This window comes from Zea mays, chromosome 10 (assembly GCF_902167145.1).
Source record: "Zea mays cultivar B73 chromosome 10, Zm-B73-REFERENCE-NAM-5.0, whole genome shotgun sequence".
In the NCBI taxonomy this organism is placed as follows: domain Eukaryota; kingdom Viridiplantae; phylum Streptophyta; class Magnoliopsida; order Poales; family Poaceae; genus Zea; species Zea mays.
In genome coordinates, this window is record NC_050105.1 from 132,796,637 (window position 1) to 132,815,748 (window position 19,112).

General features: G+C 44.3%; 2 protein-coding genes and 1 pseudogene across 2 annotated transcripts; 1 reads left to right on the plus strand and 2 right to left on the minus strand.

Annotated features, from left to right (window-relative positions):
* Positions 1–189: 189 nt before the first annotated feature.
* Positions 190–1,299, minus strand: LOC109942931 (uncharacterized; annotated as a pseudogene).
* On the plus strand, positions 229–4,017 carry LOC103642830 (thioredoxin domain-containing protein PLP3A). Its single transcript, XM_008666006.2, has 7 exons — positions 229–765; positions 1,510–1,686; positions 2,185–2,257; positions 3,197–3,269; positions 3,349–3,410; positions 3,537–3,640; positions 3,716–4,017. Exons 2-7 carry the CDS (start codon positions 1,599–1,601, stop codon positions 3,820–3,822), a joined length of 507 nt encoding a protein of 168 aa, XP_008664228.1. The 5' UTR covers positions 229–765; positions 1,510–1,598; the 3' UTR covers positions 3,823–4,017.
* A 12,670-nt stretch (positions 4,018–16,687) lies between these two features.
* On the minus strand, positions 16,688–17,863 carry LOC103641842 (embryo sac development arrest 6). The gene has a single exon (XM_020545800.1). It carries the CDS (start codon positions 17,563–17,565, stop codon positions 17,164–17,166), a length of 402 nt encoding a protein of 133 aa, XP_020401389.1. The 5' UTR covers positions 17,566–17,863; the 3' UTR covers positions 16,688–17,163.
* Between the last annotated feature and the right edge of the window lie 1,249 nt (positions 17,864–19,112).

The following is a 19,112-nucleotide window of genomic DNA, read 5'->3' on the forward strand; positions in this document are numbered from 1 at the left end:
GATTGTTGTGTTGGTTTGTTCAGGCGTGGCTGACCCCGTGAACTTGCCGTCGGGAGCACAAGTACCAGATTAATTGGAAGTCTGTAGATGAGACACAATGCATGATGCTGTGATCAGAAAAGTTTCAGAACCATGATGCATATGCTGTGATTGGATTGGAGGACTGAGATTGTAATTCTGTAATTACGATTAGTTGGAGAGCTGCACCGTGCAGCACTGGCTGAACAGCTCCTTGTCGCCGTCCTCGGCGTCCTCGGGACTCATCTCGGGTCGGAAGCTGCTCCACGCCGGCGCCAGCCCTGGTGCAGCGCTGGTGTCGAAGTTGTGCACTAGCGAGACTGTTCGGAAGCTGTCGTCGCCCGACGGCACCTGGTAGCCGGCGAGGAAGTAGAGCTGCGTGCCGACGACGGCCATGGTGAGGTAGAGCCGCTGAGCTGAAGACGGGAGACTGGCGAGCAGCGACAGGTCGGGCAGGGCGGAGTGGTCCACGATGCTCTAGATGTTGAGCTCGCCGTCGTAGACCTCGACGTGTCCCTTCCAGCTGGTGAGGCAGTCGCCGGAGCTGAACAGCCTGTTGGCCACCGCCACGATCTGGTTCGGGGGCACGTCGAGCTGCCACATCCCCGGTAGATTTTGTATCTAACCATATCTCGTGAGGATGATTGTTGTGTTGGTTTGTTCAGGCGTGGCTGACCCCGTGAACTTGCCGTCGGGAAGTCCAGCTGCTGCGGTTTTTGTGGCGAGCCTTTGCAGTTCGTTCTTCAGGTGATTTCTTTGTGTGCAATGAAGTTGTGACACTCGATTGCTTGTTGTTTGGATATCGACTTGGTCACAACTGGGCTTGGTTTTGGTTAGATTTATGCAGCAGTTGAAGACAATGTAGCAGCCTTCCATCAAACTCTATCTTATATTTTTTTGTTCACATATCTTCTGATTTTGATTGTTTGAAGTGGATTGTGTTCTAGCATGAAGGTTTTCCTGTGTCAATTGCCAGGGACTAATGCCTTCTACTATTTTTGATAATGTGCAACGTTCTGCCTTCTATGTCAATTTGATGAAAGAAATGTACCAATTTCACCAAGAAGTTGGGCAAAGATTTGCAATTTTAGTGGAATTATTTGGTACTCACTACACTGGATTATTTTGTATCTTTGTTTTATGTTCTATAATCTGCAATTAATCTCAATGCTCTTATGGTGGGCTATCCACACTAGATAAGAACTATTTCATACTTTTGTTTATCACTTCTGTTTAATCAGCATTGTAGTTTGTCACCACTGCCAACATATGAGGCTCCATTTTATTGGGAGAAAGAGAGGTCTTTGATATTTGGCCAAAGGGTGGTAGGAATTGAAGTATACCTGCAATAAGCAACATGTTGCTTTGTCACACAAACTAAAACAATGCATCCATCATTTTTTTGTCCCCACTATTCTGGTTCTCTGATCAATGCTTTTCAGTTAATCCCGTTTCATTGTCTAACTAGGCTTTCTTTCTAATGACTTTCAGTGTAACCGGCAACATCAGCTCTGCAAGAACCCCAGAATAAACCCTGACATCAAGACACTCCACTGATCACTCTTGTGCTGCTCCTACCAATGGAGCAAGAGCATCTCCACCTGACAATGGTCCACTCGTTGTATTCATCACTAAGTCCGCTCGATTCCACCAATAGGTGTTCATGCTGTAAGTATTGTCACAAGTAGGCCATTTATATTATAATGGCTATAGTTACCAAATTATTTATTTGTTGGCGATATGCGTCATCTGTTTGCTTATTTTAGTTCATGGGGAAATAATATGATCTACTGTCTGGAATTTCAATCCGTCGTCCTGAAAGAAACAATCGATGACTTTGAATGGCTAGGTTCCATCATTTAGATTCGAATGCAACCAGATCTTTACAAAAAGTGTCTCTCGTCCCTGTTGAAGCTTACATGATTCTTGTTTGTGTCCACATCATACACCGTACGCTTTCAAGGCATAACCATAACCTTTTAAGTCTTTGTAATTTTTTTCTCCTCCAACTGCATCTGCATTTTTAAATACATCACGTGTCCCATAGTCTATTAGCTAAGTGCTAAGGCAAATAGGAAAGTATGGCTACTTTTATATGTGATTTTAGATTTTCAATGCAGCAACTATCGCTTCTTTGCAACTCTATTTTCCATCTCATGTTTTCAGTACAGTTGAATTGGCAAACTGAGGGAGGTGCCGGGGGAGCAAAATTTTCTCAGTTTGGCGCTGATTTATCAACGTACGTACATGCTTGTGTTCAATTTGCTTGTTGTTCAGTGCTTGCTTGAGCCTAAATACAAAATCAACTGTACTGAAGAAATGTATTGAAATGACATACTTGATGCCAATGTGTTCAGTGTGCTTGTTGTTCAATGTGCATGGTGTTCAGTGCTAGATGTTATTTGATTGTTTGATTTTGGTGTAGACTCTCGGTTTAAACAATTTCAAGTGCATGTAGAATGTAGTTTGGATGTGAACTGTAGTGATAGTTGCTACTGACCTGCCTTCATAATTTTTGCAAATGGTCTGGGATAGTTTGGTGATGCTGTTCATAATCATGTGCCTTCATATTGAGGAAGCATGCAACCCGATACAAAAGCATAGATGATGGGTAAGAGTGTTTGTGCTTATGCTCAAATGTTAGATATGCGTTTTTCAAATATCGACAGCCATATGGACACATAACATGTTAACTATAATTAACATGTTAGCTATAATTTTAGACAGCCGTGGTAGAAATTTATCATTTTAGATAGCTGCAAACGTAACTTAACTTTCAACTACCTACGTATCAGACCCATCACATGTCTATGTTATCATTTTAATCAGATCGTTCATGATTTATAGTTAACATGTTGTCGTGGCTCAACATTCCATCTGGTCGAGTTATGGAAGGTCTATTTGATTCATGTGTGCTCCTGGATTATCATTTGCACCTGACAGTAATATGTGTTTGTACTACAATGATCATCTTTTGTTGCCAGTCTAGCGCATGTTATGCTTCTTGATGTTATGACTTCACATCAATCTATCCACCCATCTACTGTTAGTCATATGCCATTTTTACCACAGTGAATTTTACCGTTGCAAGTATGCCATAGCTTGTCTTTCTTGCTTCTTAAGACATTGTTCTGCCTTTTGGCACTTATGGAAATTATTTTATCTGAATGTTTGCTAGGATCATGGATAAGCATTTGAAGACCCTTGCCCCAGTCTACGTGGGAACAAAATTCGTCAAGCTTGATGCTGAAGTCAGTATACTACCACTTGGCTATAAACTACATCCTTTTGATAATCATGGAGCCTAATTCCATATATAACTAACTGCAGTATGCTCCATTCTTTGTGGCCAAACTGGCAATCAAGACACTGCCATGTGTAATATTGTTCAAGTAAGCGCACAAGATTTATGTCGCTCCTGCCCATTTGATAATGTTTATTGCTGTTTGGTACCCTGCAATCTTCCTGCCTCACATTACTACCTGCTTCACCATACTATGACCCCTGTCATTTTTCAGGAAGGATATTGTTGTTGACCGATTAGTTGGGTTTCAAGATCTCAGAAGTAAAGACGATTTTCTGACAAGAGCATTGGAACACATTCTTATTCTCAAGACAAAAGGTAACCATGGAAACCATACAACAGCCCTTTACAATCTAGGACGACAAATGTGTTGACAGTCCAAAAAATTTATAGGGATAATCGATGAGAAGAAGAAAGATGACGACGATGACGATGAAGAAAGCGAGGCTAAGAATAGGAGGGTTAGGTCCTCAACTGCTCAAGACTCTGACTCAGACTGAACTTGAGATGAGGATTGAGGACTCACCGTTTTTGCACTTTGGATTTTGTTTGTTTGTTTGTTTGTTCTGTGCTGTGTTGTACTGTAATTGATTTGTGTAACCATGTATCGGTACCAGACACCACAACAAGAACATGTACAAGAGATTCTTTAGCATCCATTGTGTGTAAAAGCTAGGGTTTGTGGCTGCCTTTTATTTCGTTTTTCCTCAGCTATCATAGGATGGTACACCACAACAAGAACATGTACAAGTATGTCATAGCTTGTCTTTCTTGCTTCTTAAGACATTGTTCTGCCTTTTGGCAGTTGTGGCATATGACTTTTTCACAAATGGATTATGAAATATTTTCTCATAACAGTATAACACACATTCGCATATAAATTATCTTAGTATTATATATGTTTCCGTTGCAACGCACGGGCACTCACCTAGTTAAACCAATAAATCTCGAAATTGGTAAAGTTATCGTATCAGCTCGCTATTAAGGAACATGTTATATTCTATTAAAGTAATAATGTCGTTAAAATCTAAAATAAATTAAGAGAATTATGAGCATCCATCTCGTCAGCTCGTGAATTTAAATACCGACAGACAGGTTCCAAACCTGACAAGCTGATGCTTAGCTCGCATCGCTGCAAGCTTCCATTTGAACAATAACTCTCAGAAAAAGAAGTTTCTTTGAAATAATAACACATTAGCACGGACTTGTTAACTTTCTAAGAAAATCCTATAAAAAAACTTGTCGAGACGACATTTGTTAGAACGCGAGTTTAATCCACAAAGTGAGAGAAATTAAGGGGGATAAAATCACTCTCAGGCCCCTCTAATCACTTGGACTTTAGATTAACTAGTTTCAAGTCGTTCACTACGCTGAGTCAGTTTGGTTAGGTTGTTTTAGAAAAAAAAAGCTATTATGAGATGTGAGCTGTGAAAAAATTATTGTATATTGTGTAAAAAACTAAAAACCGTTTGAAGAAAAGCAATAAAAGGCAGTAAAAATTATTCCATATATATTTTCATATTTTTATCTGAAAAGTCGCTAAAGACAGGTTTAGAGATGCTTTCAGTTTTACATTGTATGAAATCGTCTTTTACAAAAGTTGTTTTCTGTATCCAATCCTTTGGTTTGACTTTAGACTTTTAGGGGACGAAACGCCCTAAGGCTATTTTCAACGGTAATTTCATGCACATTTAATGGTGTGTCACATTAGATTTTTGGTGACATGACATAGCATTTAAGAGGATTGAGTTTCATGGGATGAAATTGAAACCACGTCAACTCGTTTCTATGGTCTTAGAAAACGTGTGAAACCTCTATGGAGAGTGATTATTTCATATTCACATAATTTACTAACTTCTATTGGCCATTGAGTTGCGACATTTAATTGGTATGTTATCTTATGAAATAGTGACGTGAAATATTGCATTGAAAGACTGAAAGTCGCCTAGAGGGGGGTGAATAGGGCGAAACTGAAATTCTCAAAAATAATCACAACTACAAGCCGGGTTAGCGTTAGAAATATAATAGAGTCCGCGAGCGAGGGTGCAAAATAAATCGCAAGCAAATAAGAGGTGTGACACGTGGATTTGTTTTACCGAGGTTCGGTTCTCGTAAACATACTCCCCGTTGAGGTGGTCACAAAGACCGGGTCTCTTTCAACCCTTTCCCTCTCTCAAACGGTCCCTCGGACCGAGTGAGCTTTTCTTCTCAATCACTTGGAACACAAAGTTCCTACAAGGACCACCACAAAATTGGTGTCTCTTGCCTCAATTACAAGTGAGTTTGATCGCAATGAAGAATCAAAGAAAGAAGAAAGCAATCCAAGCGCAAGAGCTCGAAAGAACACAAGCAAATCTCTCTCTCTAAGCACTAGGGCGTTGTGTGAAATTTGGGAGAGGATTTGATCTCTTGAGTGTGTCTAGAATTGAATGTCTAGCTCTTGTAAGTGGTTGGAAGTGTGAAAACTTGGATACAATGAATGTGGGGTGGTTGGGGTATTTATAGCCCCAACCACCAAACTAGCCGTTTGGTGGGGCTGTCTGTCACATGGTGCGCCGGACAGTCCGGTGCACACCGGACATGTCCGGTGCGCCAGCCACGTCACCAAAGCCATTGGGTTCCGATCGTTAGAGCTCTGTCTTCTGAGCCCGCCTGGGTGTCCGGTGGCGCACCGGACATGCACTGTAGAGTGTCCGGTGCGCCAGCATGGGCGTGCCTGACTTCTGCGCGCGCTGGCGCGCATTTAATGCGCTGCAGGTAGCCGTTGGCGCCGAAGTATCCGTTGCTTCGATGTCACACCGGACAGTCCGGTGTACACCGGACATGTCCGGTGAATTATAGCGGACTAGCCGTTGCGAATTCCCGAAGCTGGCGAGTTCCGGAGCCGCTCTTCCTTCGAGCACCTGACACTGTCCGGTGTACACCGGACAGTCCGGTGAATTATTGCGGAGCGCCTCTGGATTTTCCCGAAGGTGACGAGTTTGACTTGGAGTCCTCTGGTGCACCGGACACTATCCGGTGGCACGCCGGACAGTCCGGTGCGCCAGACCAGAGGTGCCTTCGGTTGTCCCTTTGCTCTTTTGTTGAACCCAATTCTTGGTCTTTTTATTGGCTAAGTGTGAACCTTTGGCACCTGTATAACTTATACACTAGAGTAAACTAGTTAGTCCAATTATTTGTGTTGGGCAATTGAACCACCAAAATTATTTAGGAACTAGGTGTAAGCCTAATTCCCTTTCAATCTCCCCCTTTTTGGTGATTGATGCCAACACAAACCAAAGCAAATATGGAAGTACATAATTGAACTAGCTTGCATAATGTAAGTGCAAAGGTTGCTTGGAATTGAGCCAATATAACTACTCATAAGATATGCATTGATTGTTTCTTTGTTTTTAATATTTTGGACCACGCTTGCACCACATGTTTTGTTTTCTTTTGTAAATCTTTTTCAAATTTCTTTTGCAAATAGTCAAAGGTAAATGAGTAAGATTTGCAAAGCATTTTCAAGATTTGAAATTTTCTCCCCCTGTTTCAAATGCTTTTCCTTTGACTAAACAAAACTCCCCCTTAATGAAATCCTCCTCTTAACGTTCAAGAGGGTTTTGATATTAATTTTGAAGAGGGTATACCAATTTCAAATTATATCACAAGTAAGATACCAATTTTAAGATACTCTTTGAAAACCTAAAACTTTAGAAATTGGTGGTGGTGCGGTCCTTTTGCTTTGGGCTCATACTCTCTCCCCCTTTGGCATGAATCGCCAAAAATGGAATCGTTAGAGCCCTAAGAATTACTCTCCCCCCCTTTGGTCATAAATAAGTGAGTGAAGATTATACCAAAGACGAAGTCCTTTGCTTTGGACTCTCTCCCAAAAAATGGAGAGATGCGCGGAACGACGGCGAACGATGAGTTACAGAGTGGAAGACTTTGTCTTCGCCGAAGACTCCAATTCCCTTTCAATATACCTATGACTTGGTTTGAAATTCACTTGAAAACACATTAGTCATGGCACATGAAAGAGACATGATTGAAGGTATATAGAAGAGCTATGTGTGCAAATCAACAAAAGAAGTTCCTAGAATCAAGAATATTTAGCTCATGCCTAAGTTTGTTAAAAGATTGTTCATCAAGTGGCTTGGTAAAGATATCGGCTAATTGATCTTTAGTATTAATGTAAGAGATCTCGATATCTCCCTTTTGTTGGTGATCCCTTAAAAAGTGATACCGAATGGCTATGTGTTTAGTGCGGCTATACTCAACGGGATTATCCGTCATGCGGATTGCACTCTCATTATCACATAGAAGAGGAACTTTGGTTAGTTTATAACCATAGTCCCTAAGGGTTTGCCTCATCCAAAGTAGTTGCGCACAACAATGGCCTGCGACAATGTACTCGGCTTCGGCGGTAGAAAGAGCTACGGAATTTTGCTTCTTTGAAGCCCAAGACACCAAGGATCTTCCCAAGAACTGGCAAGTCCCCGATGTGCTCTTTCTATTGATCCTACACCCTGCCCAATCAGCATCCGAATAACCAATCAAATCAAATGTGGATCCCCTAGGATACCAAAGCCCAAACTTAGGAGTATAAACTAAATATCTCAAGATTCGTTTTACGGCCGTAAGGTGAGCTTCCTTAGGGTTGGCTTGTAATCTAGCACACATGCATACGGAAAGCATAATATCCGGTCGAGATGCACATAAATATAGCAAAGAGCCTATCATCGACCGGTATACCTTTTGATCGACGGATTTACCTCCTTCGTCGAGGTCGAGATGCCCATTGGTTCTCATGGGTGTCTTGATGGGTTTGGCATCCTTCATTCCAAACTTGCTTAGAATATCTTGAGTATACTTTGTTTGGCTTAGGAAGGTGCCTTCTTGGAGTTGCTTCACTTGAAATCCTAAGAAGTACTTCAACTCCCCCATCATAGACATCTCGAATTTTTGTGTCATGATCCTACTAAATTCTTCACATGTAGACTCGTTAGTAGACCCAAATATAATATCATCAACATAAATTTGGCATACAAACAAGTCATTTTCAAGAGTTTTAGTGAATAAAGTAGGATCGGCCTTTCCGACTTTGAATCCATTAGTGATAAGAAAATCCCTAAGACATTCATACCATGCTCTTGGGGCTTGCTTGAGCCCATAAAGCGCCTTAGAGAGTTTATAAACATGGTTAGGGTACTAACTATCTTGAAAGCCGGGAGGTTGCTCAACATAGACCTCTTCCTTGATTGGTCCATTGAGGAAGGCACTCTTCACGTCCATTTGATAAAGCTTAAAGCCATGGTAAGTAGCATAGGCCAATAATATACGAATTGACTCAAGCCTAGCTACGGGTGCATAGGTTTCACCGAAATCCAAACCTTCGACTTGAGAGTATCCTTTGGCCACAAGTCGAGCTTTGTTCCTTGTCACCACACCATGCTCATCTTGCTTGTTGCGGAAGACCCATTTGGTTCCTACAACATTTTGATTAGGACGTGGAACTAAGTGCCATACCTCATTCCTAGTGAAGTTGTTGAGCTCCTCTTGCATCGCCACCACCCAATCCGAATCTTGAAGTGCTTCCTCTATCCTGTGTGGCTTAATAGAGGAAACAAAAGAGTAATGCTCACAAAAATGTGCAACACGAGATCTAGTGGTTACCCCCTTATGAATGTCGCCGAGGATGGTGTCGACGGGGTGATCTCGTTGGATTGCTTGGTGGACTCTTGGGTGTGGCGGCCTTTGCTCTTCATCCTCCTTGTCTTGATCATTTGCATCTCCCCCTTGATCATTGTCGTCATCTTGAGGTGGCTCATTTGCTTGATCTTCTCCTTCATCAACTTGAGCCTCATCCTCATTTTGAGTTGGTGGGGATGCTTGCGTGGAGGAGGATGGTTGATCTTGTGCATTTGGAGGCTCTTCGGATTCCTTAGGACACACATCCCCAATGGACATGTTCCTTAGCGCGATGCACGGAGCCTCTTCATCACCTATCTCATCAAGATCAACTTGCTCTACTTGAGAGCCGTTAGTCTCATCAAACACAACGTCACAAGAAACTTCAACTTGTCCAGAGGACTTGTTAAAGACTCTATATGCCCTTGTGTTTGAGTCATATCCTAGTAAAAAGCCTTCTACAGTCTTAGGAGCAAATTTAGATTTTCTACCTCTTTTAATAAGTATAAAGCATTTGTTACCAAAGACTCTAAAATATGAAATATTGGGCTTTTTACCGGTGAGGAGTTCATAAGATGTCTTCTTGAGGATTCGGTGTAGATACGACCGGTTGATGGCGTAGCAAGCGGTGTTGACCGCCTCGGCCCAAAACCGATCCGAAGTCTTGTACTCATCAAGCATGGTTCTTGCCATGTCCAATAGAGTTCTATTCTTCCTTTCCACTACACCATTTTGTTGTGGGGTGTAGGGAGAAGAGAACTCATGCTTGATGCCCTCCTCCTCAAGGAAGCCTTCAATTTGTGAGTTCTTGAACTCCGTCCCGTTGTCGCTTCTAATTTTCTTGATCCTTAAGCCGAACTCATTTTGAGCCCGTCTCAAGAATCCCTTTAAGGTATCTTGGGTTTGAGATTTTTCCTGCAAAAAGAATACCCAAGTGAAGCGAGAATAATCATCCACTATTACAAGACAATACTTACTCCCGCTGATGCTTATGTAAGCAATCGGGCCGAATAGATCCATGTGGAGTAGCTCAAGCGGCCTGTCGGTCGTCATGATGTTCTTGTGTGGATGGTGGGCACCAACTTGCTTTCCTGCTTGGTATGCGCTACAAACCCTGTCTTTCTCAAAATGAACATTGGTTAGTCCTAAAATGTGCTCTCCCTTTAGAAGCTTATGAAGATTCTTCATCCCAACATGGGCTAGTCGGCGGTGCCAGAGCCAACCCATGTTAGTCTTAGCAATTAAGCAAGTGTCGAGTTCAGCTCTATCAAAATCTACCAAGTATAGCTGACCCTCCAACACTCCCTTAAATGCTATTGAATCATCACTTCTTCTAAAGACAGTGACACCTATATCAGTGAAAAGACAGTTGTAACCCATTTTGCATAATTGAGATACAGAAAGCAAATTGTAATCTAATGAATCTACAAGAAAAACATTGGAAATAGAATGGTCAGGGGATATAGCAATTTTACCCAATCCTTTGACCAAACCTTGGTTTCCATCCCCGAATGTGATCGCACGTTGGGGATCTTGGTTTTTCTCGTAGAAGGAGAACATCTTCTTCTCCCCTGTCATGTGGTTTGTGCACCCGCTGTCGATGATCCAGCTTGAGCCCCCGAATGCATAAACCTACAAAACATGTTTAGTTCTTGACTTTAGGTACCCAAATGGTTTTGGGTCCTTTGGCATTAGAAACAAGAACTTTGGGTACCCAAACACAAGTCTTTGACCCCTTGTGCTTGCCCCCAACATATTTGACAACTACCTGGCCAGATTTGTTAGTCAAAACATATGATGCGTTTTAAATGAAAAGCTATGTTCATTTAATACACTAGGAGTTTTCTTCTTAGGCAACTTAGCACGGGTTGGTTGCCTAGAGCTAGATGTCTCACCCTTATACATAAAAGCATGGTTAGAACCAGAGTGAGACTTCCTAGAATGAATTCTCCTAATTTTGTCCTCGGGATAACCGGCAAGGTATAAAATGTAACCCTCGTTATCCTGAGGCATGAGAGCCTTGCCCTTAACAAAGTTGGACAATTTCTTAGGAGGGGCACTAAGTTTGACATTGCCTCCCTGTTGGAAGCCAATGCCATCCTTGATGCCAGGGCGTCTCCCACTATAGAGCATACTTCTAGCAAATTTGAATTTTTCGTTTTCTAAGTTATGCTCGACAATTTTAGCATCTAATTTTGTTATATGATCATTTTGTTGTTTAATTAAAGCCATGTGATCATGAATAGCATTAACATCAACATCTCTACATCTAGTACAAATAGAAGTGTGCTCGACGGTAGATGTAGAGGGTTTGCAAGATTTTAATTCTACAACCTTAGCATGTAATATATCATTTTCACTTCTAAGGTTAGAAATAGTAATATTGCAAACATCAAAATCTTTAACCTTAGCCAACAATTTCTCATTTTCAATCCTAAGGTTACCAAGAGAAACATTCAACTCATCAATCCTAGCAAGTAAATCAACATTATCATCTCTAGGATTGGAAGTTGAAACATTACAAACATGAGAATCAACCTTAGCAATTAATTTGGCATTTTCATTTCTAAGGTTGGCAATAGTGTCATGGCATGTGCTTAGCTCACTAGATAATTTCTCACATTTTTCTACCTCTAGAGCATAAGCATTCTTAAGCTTAACGTGCCTTTTATTTTCCTTGATTAAGAAGTCCTCTTGGGAGTCCAAGAGATCATCCTTTTCATGGATGACACTAATTAGCTCATTTAGTTTCTCTTTTTGTTGCATGTTGAGGTTGGCAAAAAGAGTGCGTAAGTTATCTTCCTCATCACTAGCATTTTCATCACTAGAGGATTCATATCTAGTGGAGGATTTAGATTTAACCTTCTTCTTTTTGTCGTCCTTTGCCATGAGGCACTTGTGGCCGACGTTGGGGTCCCTTGGTGACGGCGATGTTGGCGGCGTCCTCATCGTCGGAGGAGTCGCTAGAGCTTTCATCGGAGTCCCACTCCCGACAAACATGGGCATCGCCGCCCTTCTTCTTGTAGTACCTCTTCTTCTCCTTTCTTCTCTCCTTGTCATCACCCCTGTCACTGTCACTAGAAATAGGACATTTAGCTATAAAGTGACCGGGCTTACCATATTTGTAACAAACCTTCTTGGAGCGGGGCTTGTAATCTTTCCCCCTCCTTTGTTTGAGGATTTGGCGGAAGCTCTTGATGACGAGCGCCATTTCCTCATTGTCGAGCTTGGAGGCGTCGATTGGTTGTCTACTTGATGTAGACTCCTCCTTCTCCTCCGTCGCCTTAAATGCGACCGGTTGTGCTTCGGACGTGGAGGGGCCGTCAAGCTCGTTGATCTTTCGTGAGCCCTTAATCATAAATTCAAAGCTCACAAAATTCCCGATTACTTCCTCGGGAGTCATTAGTGTATATCTTGGATTACCACGAATTAATTGTACTTGAGTAGGGTTAAGGAAAATAAGAGATCTTAGAATAACCTTAACCACCTCGTGGTCATCCCACTTTTTGCTCCCGAGGTTGCGCACTTGGTTTACCAACGTTTTGAGCCGGTTGTACATGTCTTGTGGCTCCTCCCCTTGGCGTAGACGAAAGCGACCGAGCTCCCCCTCGATCGTTTCCCGTTTGGTGATCTTGGTGAGTTCATCACCCTCATGCGCGGTTTTGAGCACGTCCCAAACTTCCTTAGCGCTCTTCAATCCTTGCACCTTGTTGTACTCCTCCCTACTTAGAGAGGCAAGGAGTATTGTTGTGGCTTGGGAGTTGAAGTGCTCAATTTGGGCCACCTCGTCCTCATCATAATCCTCATCCCCTACGGATGGTACCTGTGCTCCAAACTCAACAACATTCCATATACTTTGTGGAGTGAGGTTAGATGAAATTTCATTAAATCACTCCACCTAGCATAATCTTCACCGTCAAAGGTTGGCGGTTTGCCTAATGGAACAGAAAGTAATGGAGTATGTCTAGAAGTACGAGGATAATGTAAGGGGATCTTACTAAACTTCTTACGCTCATGGCGCTTCGAAGTTATGGAGGGCACGTCGGAGCCGGAGGTAGAAGGTGATGAAGTGTCGGTCTCGTAGTAGACCACCTTCCTCATCTTCTTAATTTTGTTGCCACTCCGATGCGACTTGTGGGAAGAAGTCTTCTTTTCCTTCTTCTCCTTTCTCTTATCCTTGTTGCGGGACTCTCCCGATAGAGCTTTCTCGTTGCTTGTAGTGGGCTTTTCGCCGGTCTCCATCTCCTTCTTGGCGTGATCTCCCGACATCACTTCGAGCGGTTAGGCTCTAATGAAGTACCGGGCTCCGATACCAATTGAAAGTCGCATAGAGGGGGGGTGAATAGGGCGAAACTGAAATTCTCAAAAATAATCACAACTACAAGTCGGGTTAGCGTTAGAAATATAATAGAGTCCGCGAGTGAGGGTGCAAAACAAATCGCAAGCAAATAAGAGGTGTGACACGTGGATTTGTTTTACCGAGGTTCGGTTCTCGCAAACCTACTCCCAGTTGAGGTGGTCACAAAGACCGGGTCTCTTTCAACCCTTTCCCTCTCTCAAACGGTCCCTCGGACCGAGTGAGCTTTTCTTCTCAATCACTTGGAACACAAAGTTCCTACAAGGACCACCACAAAATTGGTGTCTCTTGCCTCAATTACAAGTGAGTTTGATCGCAATGAAGAATCAAAGAAAGAAGAAAGCAATCCAAGCGCAAGAGCTCGAAAGAACACAAGCAAATCTCTCTCTCTCTCTAAGCACTAGAGCGTTGTGTGGAATTTGGGAGAGGATTTGATCTCTTGAGCGTGTCTAGAATTGAATGCCTAGCTCTTGTAAGTGGTTGGAAGTGTGAAAACTTGGATATAATGAATGTGGGGTGGTTGGGGGTATTTATAGCCCCAACCACCAAACTAGCCGTTTGGTGGGGCTGTCTGTCGCATGGTGCACCGGACAGTCCGGTGCACACCGGACATGTCCGGTGCGCCAACCACGTCACCAAAGCCGTTGGGTTCCGACCGTTGGAGCTCTGTCTTCTGGGCCCGCCTGGGTGTCCGGTGGCGCACTAGACATGCACTGTAGAGTGTCCGGTGCGCCAGCATGGGCGTGCCTGACTTCTGCGCGCGCTGGCGCGCATTTAATGCGCTGCAGGTAGCCGTTGGCGCCGAAGTATCCGTTGCTTCGATGTCACACCGGACAGTCCGGACATGTCCGGTGAATTATAGCGGACTAGCCGTTGCGAATTCCCGAAGCTGGCGAGTTCCGGAGCCGCTCTTCCTTGGAGCACCAGACACTGTCCGTGTACACCGGACAGTCCGGTGAATTATAGCGGAGTGCCTCTGGATTTTCCCGAAGGTGACGAGTTTGACTTGGAGTCCTCTGGTGCACCGGACACTGTCCGGTGGCACGCCGGACAGTCCGGTGCGCCAGACCAGAGGTGCCTTCGGTTGTCACTTTGCTCTTTTGTTGAACCCAATTCTTGGTCTTTTTATTGGCTAAGTGTGAACCTTTGGCACCTGTATAACTTAAACACTAGAGCAAACTAGTTAGTCCAATTATTTGTGTTGGACAATTCAACCACCAAAATTATTTAGGAACTAGGTGTAAGTCTAATTCTCTTTCAAAGACATTGTTTTATTTATAGTTTCATAGCACTTATGATGAGGCAGCGTTGGAAAGAGTGTAACAAAATTCCCATTGTGAATAGCCTAAGTCATCACTAGAGTGCACAAAATTAGTAACTCTCGTATAGTCACGGGTAATGCTAAGGGCAGGCAAGAGAAGCCTCTACATTTACGCTTCGTAGTGCGACCGATGTATTTTGGATTTCGATATGAAGAGCAAGTTTAACAATATAGCCGACTATTAACTATAGTGGTCTTTGTAGTCAATATTTTCAGCCCATGTAAAATCCACTCAACCAAATTAACCCCACATCCACAACCTCCTCTAAATCTACCAAACAAATTTCAACCAGACATAACACACCATAAAATTCAACGGTTCAAATCGCTAGATATCTCTATCTGTCTTGATCACTCAAATCCAATGATAATATTATTTGGATCATCCATCATCTCCAATCTCTCCCTCCTCCCCAGCGTCCTCATCACCCCTCCCCTCATCTCGTCCTCGTCACCCCTCCCCTCCTCTCGTACCCGGTTTTTTAAGAAACTGACGTGCTTCCAAACTTATCTTAGAAGACAGAATCATCTAATGAGCTGTAGTTCCAAAACATGGATACAAAAATTGTATCTTGAGAGAAAAATATAGGGTCGGTTTAGAAGCATCCGGATTCTTTAAGAACTGGTGTGCTTCCAAACAAACCTTAGACGACAAAGTCATTCAATGAGTCGTAGTTCCAAAATATGGGTACAAGACTGTATCTTGAGAGAAAATATAGGGTCGGTTTAAAAGCACCCAATTTTTTAAAGAAACTGACGTGCTTCCAAACATACCTTAGAAGACAGAGTCATCCAATGAGTCGTAGTTCCAAAACATGGATACAAAACTGTAACTTAAGAGAAAATATAGGGTCGCTTTAGAAGCACCCAATTCATTTAAGAAATCGACGTGCTTCGAAACGGGCCTTAGACAACAGTCATCCAATGAGTCGTAGTTCCAAAACATGGATACAAAATTGTCTCTCGAGAGAAAATATAGGGTCGGTTTAGAATTATCTAGTTTTAAAGAAACGACGTGTTCCAAACAGGTAATTATGCTCAAGCTTCTAGAAACTGGATTCACAATTTGTAAGAAACCAAGAAGGTGGCCTTCTAAAAAAACCAAATTTGTCCGATAATTAATGCGACGGTGAATGAAAGGATCGAGTAGATCAGCACAGGCCCCACCCATTATGAGTTTATGAGTTATGGCAGCTTGAAATGGACCAGGCGGGCGCGGGGTGCAGGAATCAAATCGCTTGGAGTTGGAGGCATTAGTATATACCAACAATCAAACCAACCGTGGTATCAACAACGTCCAACTAAGCTTCCTCTAACAAACAACCAAGAATCTGGAAAAAAGACTGCGCAATTTCCTTTGAAAGAAAGAAAGAAAAAAGCTTCTGAAGGCGTGCATTCTCTGCAACCTAGACAGCCATGAACACTACCTCTGCCTTACCGGTAATGCAGGCCTGGTGGCTAGCCAAGCCATCCCTCCCTCGCTCTACCCTGCGCGAAAAAAACAACAGAATTTCACCTTTGAAAGCTGGTATACGCGCACCCACCACTACGCCACGCCAAAGCGTACCGATGCGGCAACACGCACGCGGCCAATACGCCATCTTCGTCTCGGTCGTCGCACTGCCGTAAATATGTAATACACACACATACATATATGTATGCACCATCGCAGAAATTTCGCCATGCCAATGAATATACATGAGACGCGCGCGCGAGATGCATGAGCTGCGTTCCATTCCATGCGTGGTGGAGTAGACAGAGCGACCCCGGCCGACCGGCCCGGCACGGGCCACGGGCAGTGAACAACAACAACGTGGGACGGCCTTGCAGCCTTGCAGGTGCACTGCACTGCCGCGCCCGCGCGCACTGGACGAACACGAGATGGGCTTCGTCCAGCGGCAGCCTCCTGCTTGTACTTCCGAGACACGCCGCACGCGCGCGCGCACCATTTCATGCAAAAACAAACGTGCGTGGATGGATACAACTATACAAGGACGACACGCGCGCACGCGGCAGCACATAAGAACAGTCAGTATGTCATGCAACAACAACGTTGGGCGAGCCAAAACAGAGCTAGTACACCACGATCTCGCCGGATCTGGATTCTAGATAGTCTGAATGGAAGGGAAGGAGAGAAAGAGCAGCACCGAGTGACCGCGGAGATGACGAAACCAACCACTTGCCGGGCTGCAAACCAGGCCGTTTGCAGCCCCTCACAAAAATAAGGATAGACCTCACCTGCAGGTCAATAATACAATACAAACGTTATCTGGTGGACCTGTAGGTGGGGTCTATCCTCATTTTTGTGAGGGGCTGCAAACGGCCTGGTTTGCAGCCCGGCTGCAACAAATTTTTTTCCGATGTCCGTCTGTCTGTTTTTTCCAGCAGGCAGCAGGAGGAGAATCGGGTCCGGTTCCGCAGGTCGGATGGGAGCAGCAGCCACAGCCAAGCCTCTCGCTCTCGCGCCCGTCGTCGACCGCGACGACGTGGCCGTCAGTCCTTTATCTGCAGCCAGCGGCCGAGCTGCGTCGGGTTCACGACGCCGGGGACGTGGGCCCCGCGCGCCACCAGCAGCCACGACACCTCCGCGTACCTCTTCCTGGGGTCCGGCTCGGCCCGCGCCGGTGCCGGAGCCGGGGCTCCGCGGCTCGGCTCGATCCGCCGACCCAGGAGCGTGCCGTGGGCGAGGAACTCGTGGGCCAGGTGCCCGGCCAGGAGCTTGTTGTCGCCGGCGGCGGCGGCGGCGGCGGAGGGGGCCGCGCGAGCCGGAGCCGGATTCCACGGCTCGGCTCTAGCCGCCACCGGGAGCGGCTGGGCCTGCAGCAGCTCGCGCTCGCGCTCCTTGCGCTTGCCGAGGACGACACGCGCGGCCTCCAGCTTCTCGCTCAGCGACATATCGACGGCTGCGCTTCGCCTCCAGACACGTCAGCGCGGAGCTGAGCCGTCCGAAAGGAAATACGGAGAGGCACAGAGTTTTTTTTTTTTGCTCCCTCCTTTGGTCTCGCTGCGGAGCAGTTGAAGGAAAAAAAAGAAAAGAAAAAGAGAGACCGAACACAAAGTACGAACTGAGATGGTGGGACCCACGCAGGGGCAGGATCGTAAGTTCACAGGGCAGAAGGAGGAGAGGAAACGAAGGGAGTACGAGAGACGGGAGAGGATGGAGGAAGCAGGGGAGAAATCTGATTCAAAAAGAAAGGAGGGTGGGAGGACGGGGGCAAGCCTACTATTTATATCATGCGGTGCTGAAAACAACCCATGGGTTGCGTCCTTATCACGAGACTGCCACCATGGTTTCACGATGGAGGATGGTTGCGGAAGAGTAGGCTCGTAGTTTGTTGGAAACCTCCTAGGATATTGTGGGGATTTGGTCAGGCGGCAAGGATAGCGCGCTCGGGAAACTCCGTCGCGCGAGTGTACGCGCGAGGTCACGAAGCTGGGCCCCGTTGGCACCACCCGTCAGTGGTATGCGACTAGGGTGGTATGGTGTACATGTTTTTTTAGAGGACTGACTGTCTCCAAAGTCACCAATACCAATACATGATATCTCTCTGTATACAGCAAATATTTACTTGTCTCTAGTTTTTAATCATATCTTTTTACAAATAACCCCTCACAATTATTTCAAATTAATCTGTTGCACGTCTATAAATGGCCAAACGGCGGCCCGGCACGGGCCAGACGCACGCGAGCCACAACTATGGTCCAGGCACGTCATGCCAGTCTGTTGATTGTGTCGGGCCAACCCGTTAGCCCGTCGGCCCATTTGATTAAATCAGCGTAAAATGTTAAAAAAACTATGCATGAGGTGGGGTTTAAACCCATACCCTGATGGAAGAAGGATGAGAGACACTAGATAAAGTTGTTTAACCAGTAGAACATCATCATCAAATGTTTTTAATATAAAATATAAATTGTATATATATATGTATATACATGTTTTGTAAAATAAAAAATATAATCGTGTCGGGTCGGGCCAGCACTACGGACCGAGGCTACAACCAAGCACGACACGACGTTTTGGCTCTTGCAAACATTAGGTCGTTTCTGAAACCATATTGGCGCAATTGACTACATGGTGTTTGAGGTCGTTGAATTGGATGGAGCAACAATGATTTGTCACACTGCAGTAAAATGAAAGATTATTTGTTGATTTTAAACGTTAGTAATTGCTACGAAGTAGCATAATTTATATGGAACACATCCAATTTTTATTGATGTCTGACTTTAGCAATCACTTCATATTTTGAACTATCTTTTTTTATCAGTTTGACTTCATGTGACTTATTTTTAGAAACTTGAGCTCACAAACTTTCTCTTATTTGGTCTCTGTATGGTGAAATTATATTATTTTATAATATCTGTTCGTTCAGTCAGTTGTTGTGAACTCTTTTCTAATCGTTCACTTCATTAGTCGTGTTGTACCAAGACATATTGCATGGAGT

Excerpts from the sequence above, each read along its gene's own strand:
- LOC103641842 (XM_020545800.1), bottom strand. The coding sequence starts at position 17,565 with ATGTCGCTGAGCGAGAAGCTGGAGGCCGCGCGTGTCGTCCTCGGCAAG.
- LOC103642830 (XM_008666006.2), top strand. The coding sequence starts at position 1,599 with ATGGAGCAAGAGCATCTCCACCTGACAATGGTCCACTCGTTGTATTCA. Across the intron at positions 2,258-3,196 it reads TTTGGCGCTGATTTATCAAC|GATCATGGATAAGCATTTGA; the intron begins GTACGTACATGC and ends AATGTTTGCTAG. Across the intron at positions 3,270-3,348 it reads TCGTCAAGCTTGATGCTGAA|TATGCTCCATTCTTTGTGGC; the intron begins GTCAGTATACTA and ends AACTAACTGCAG.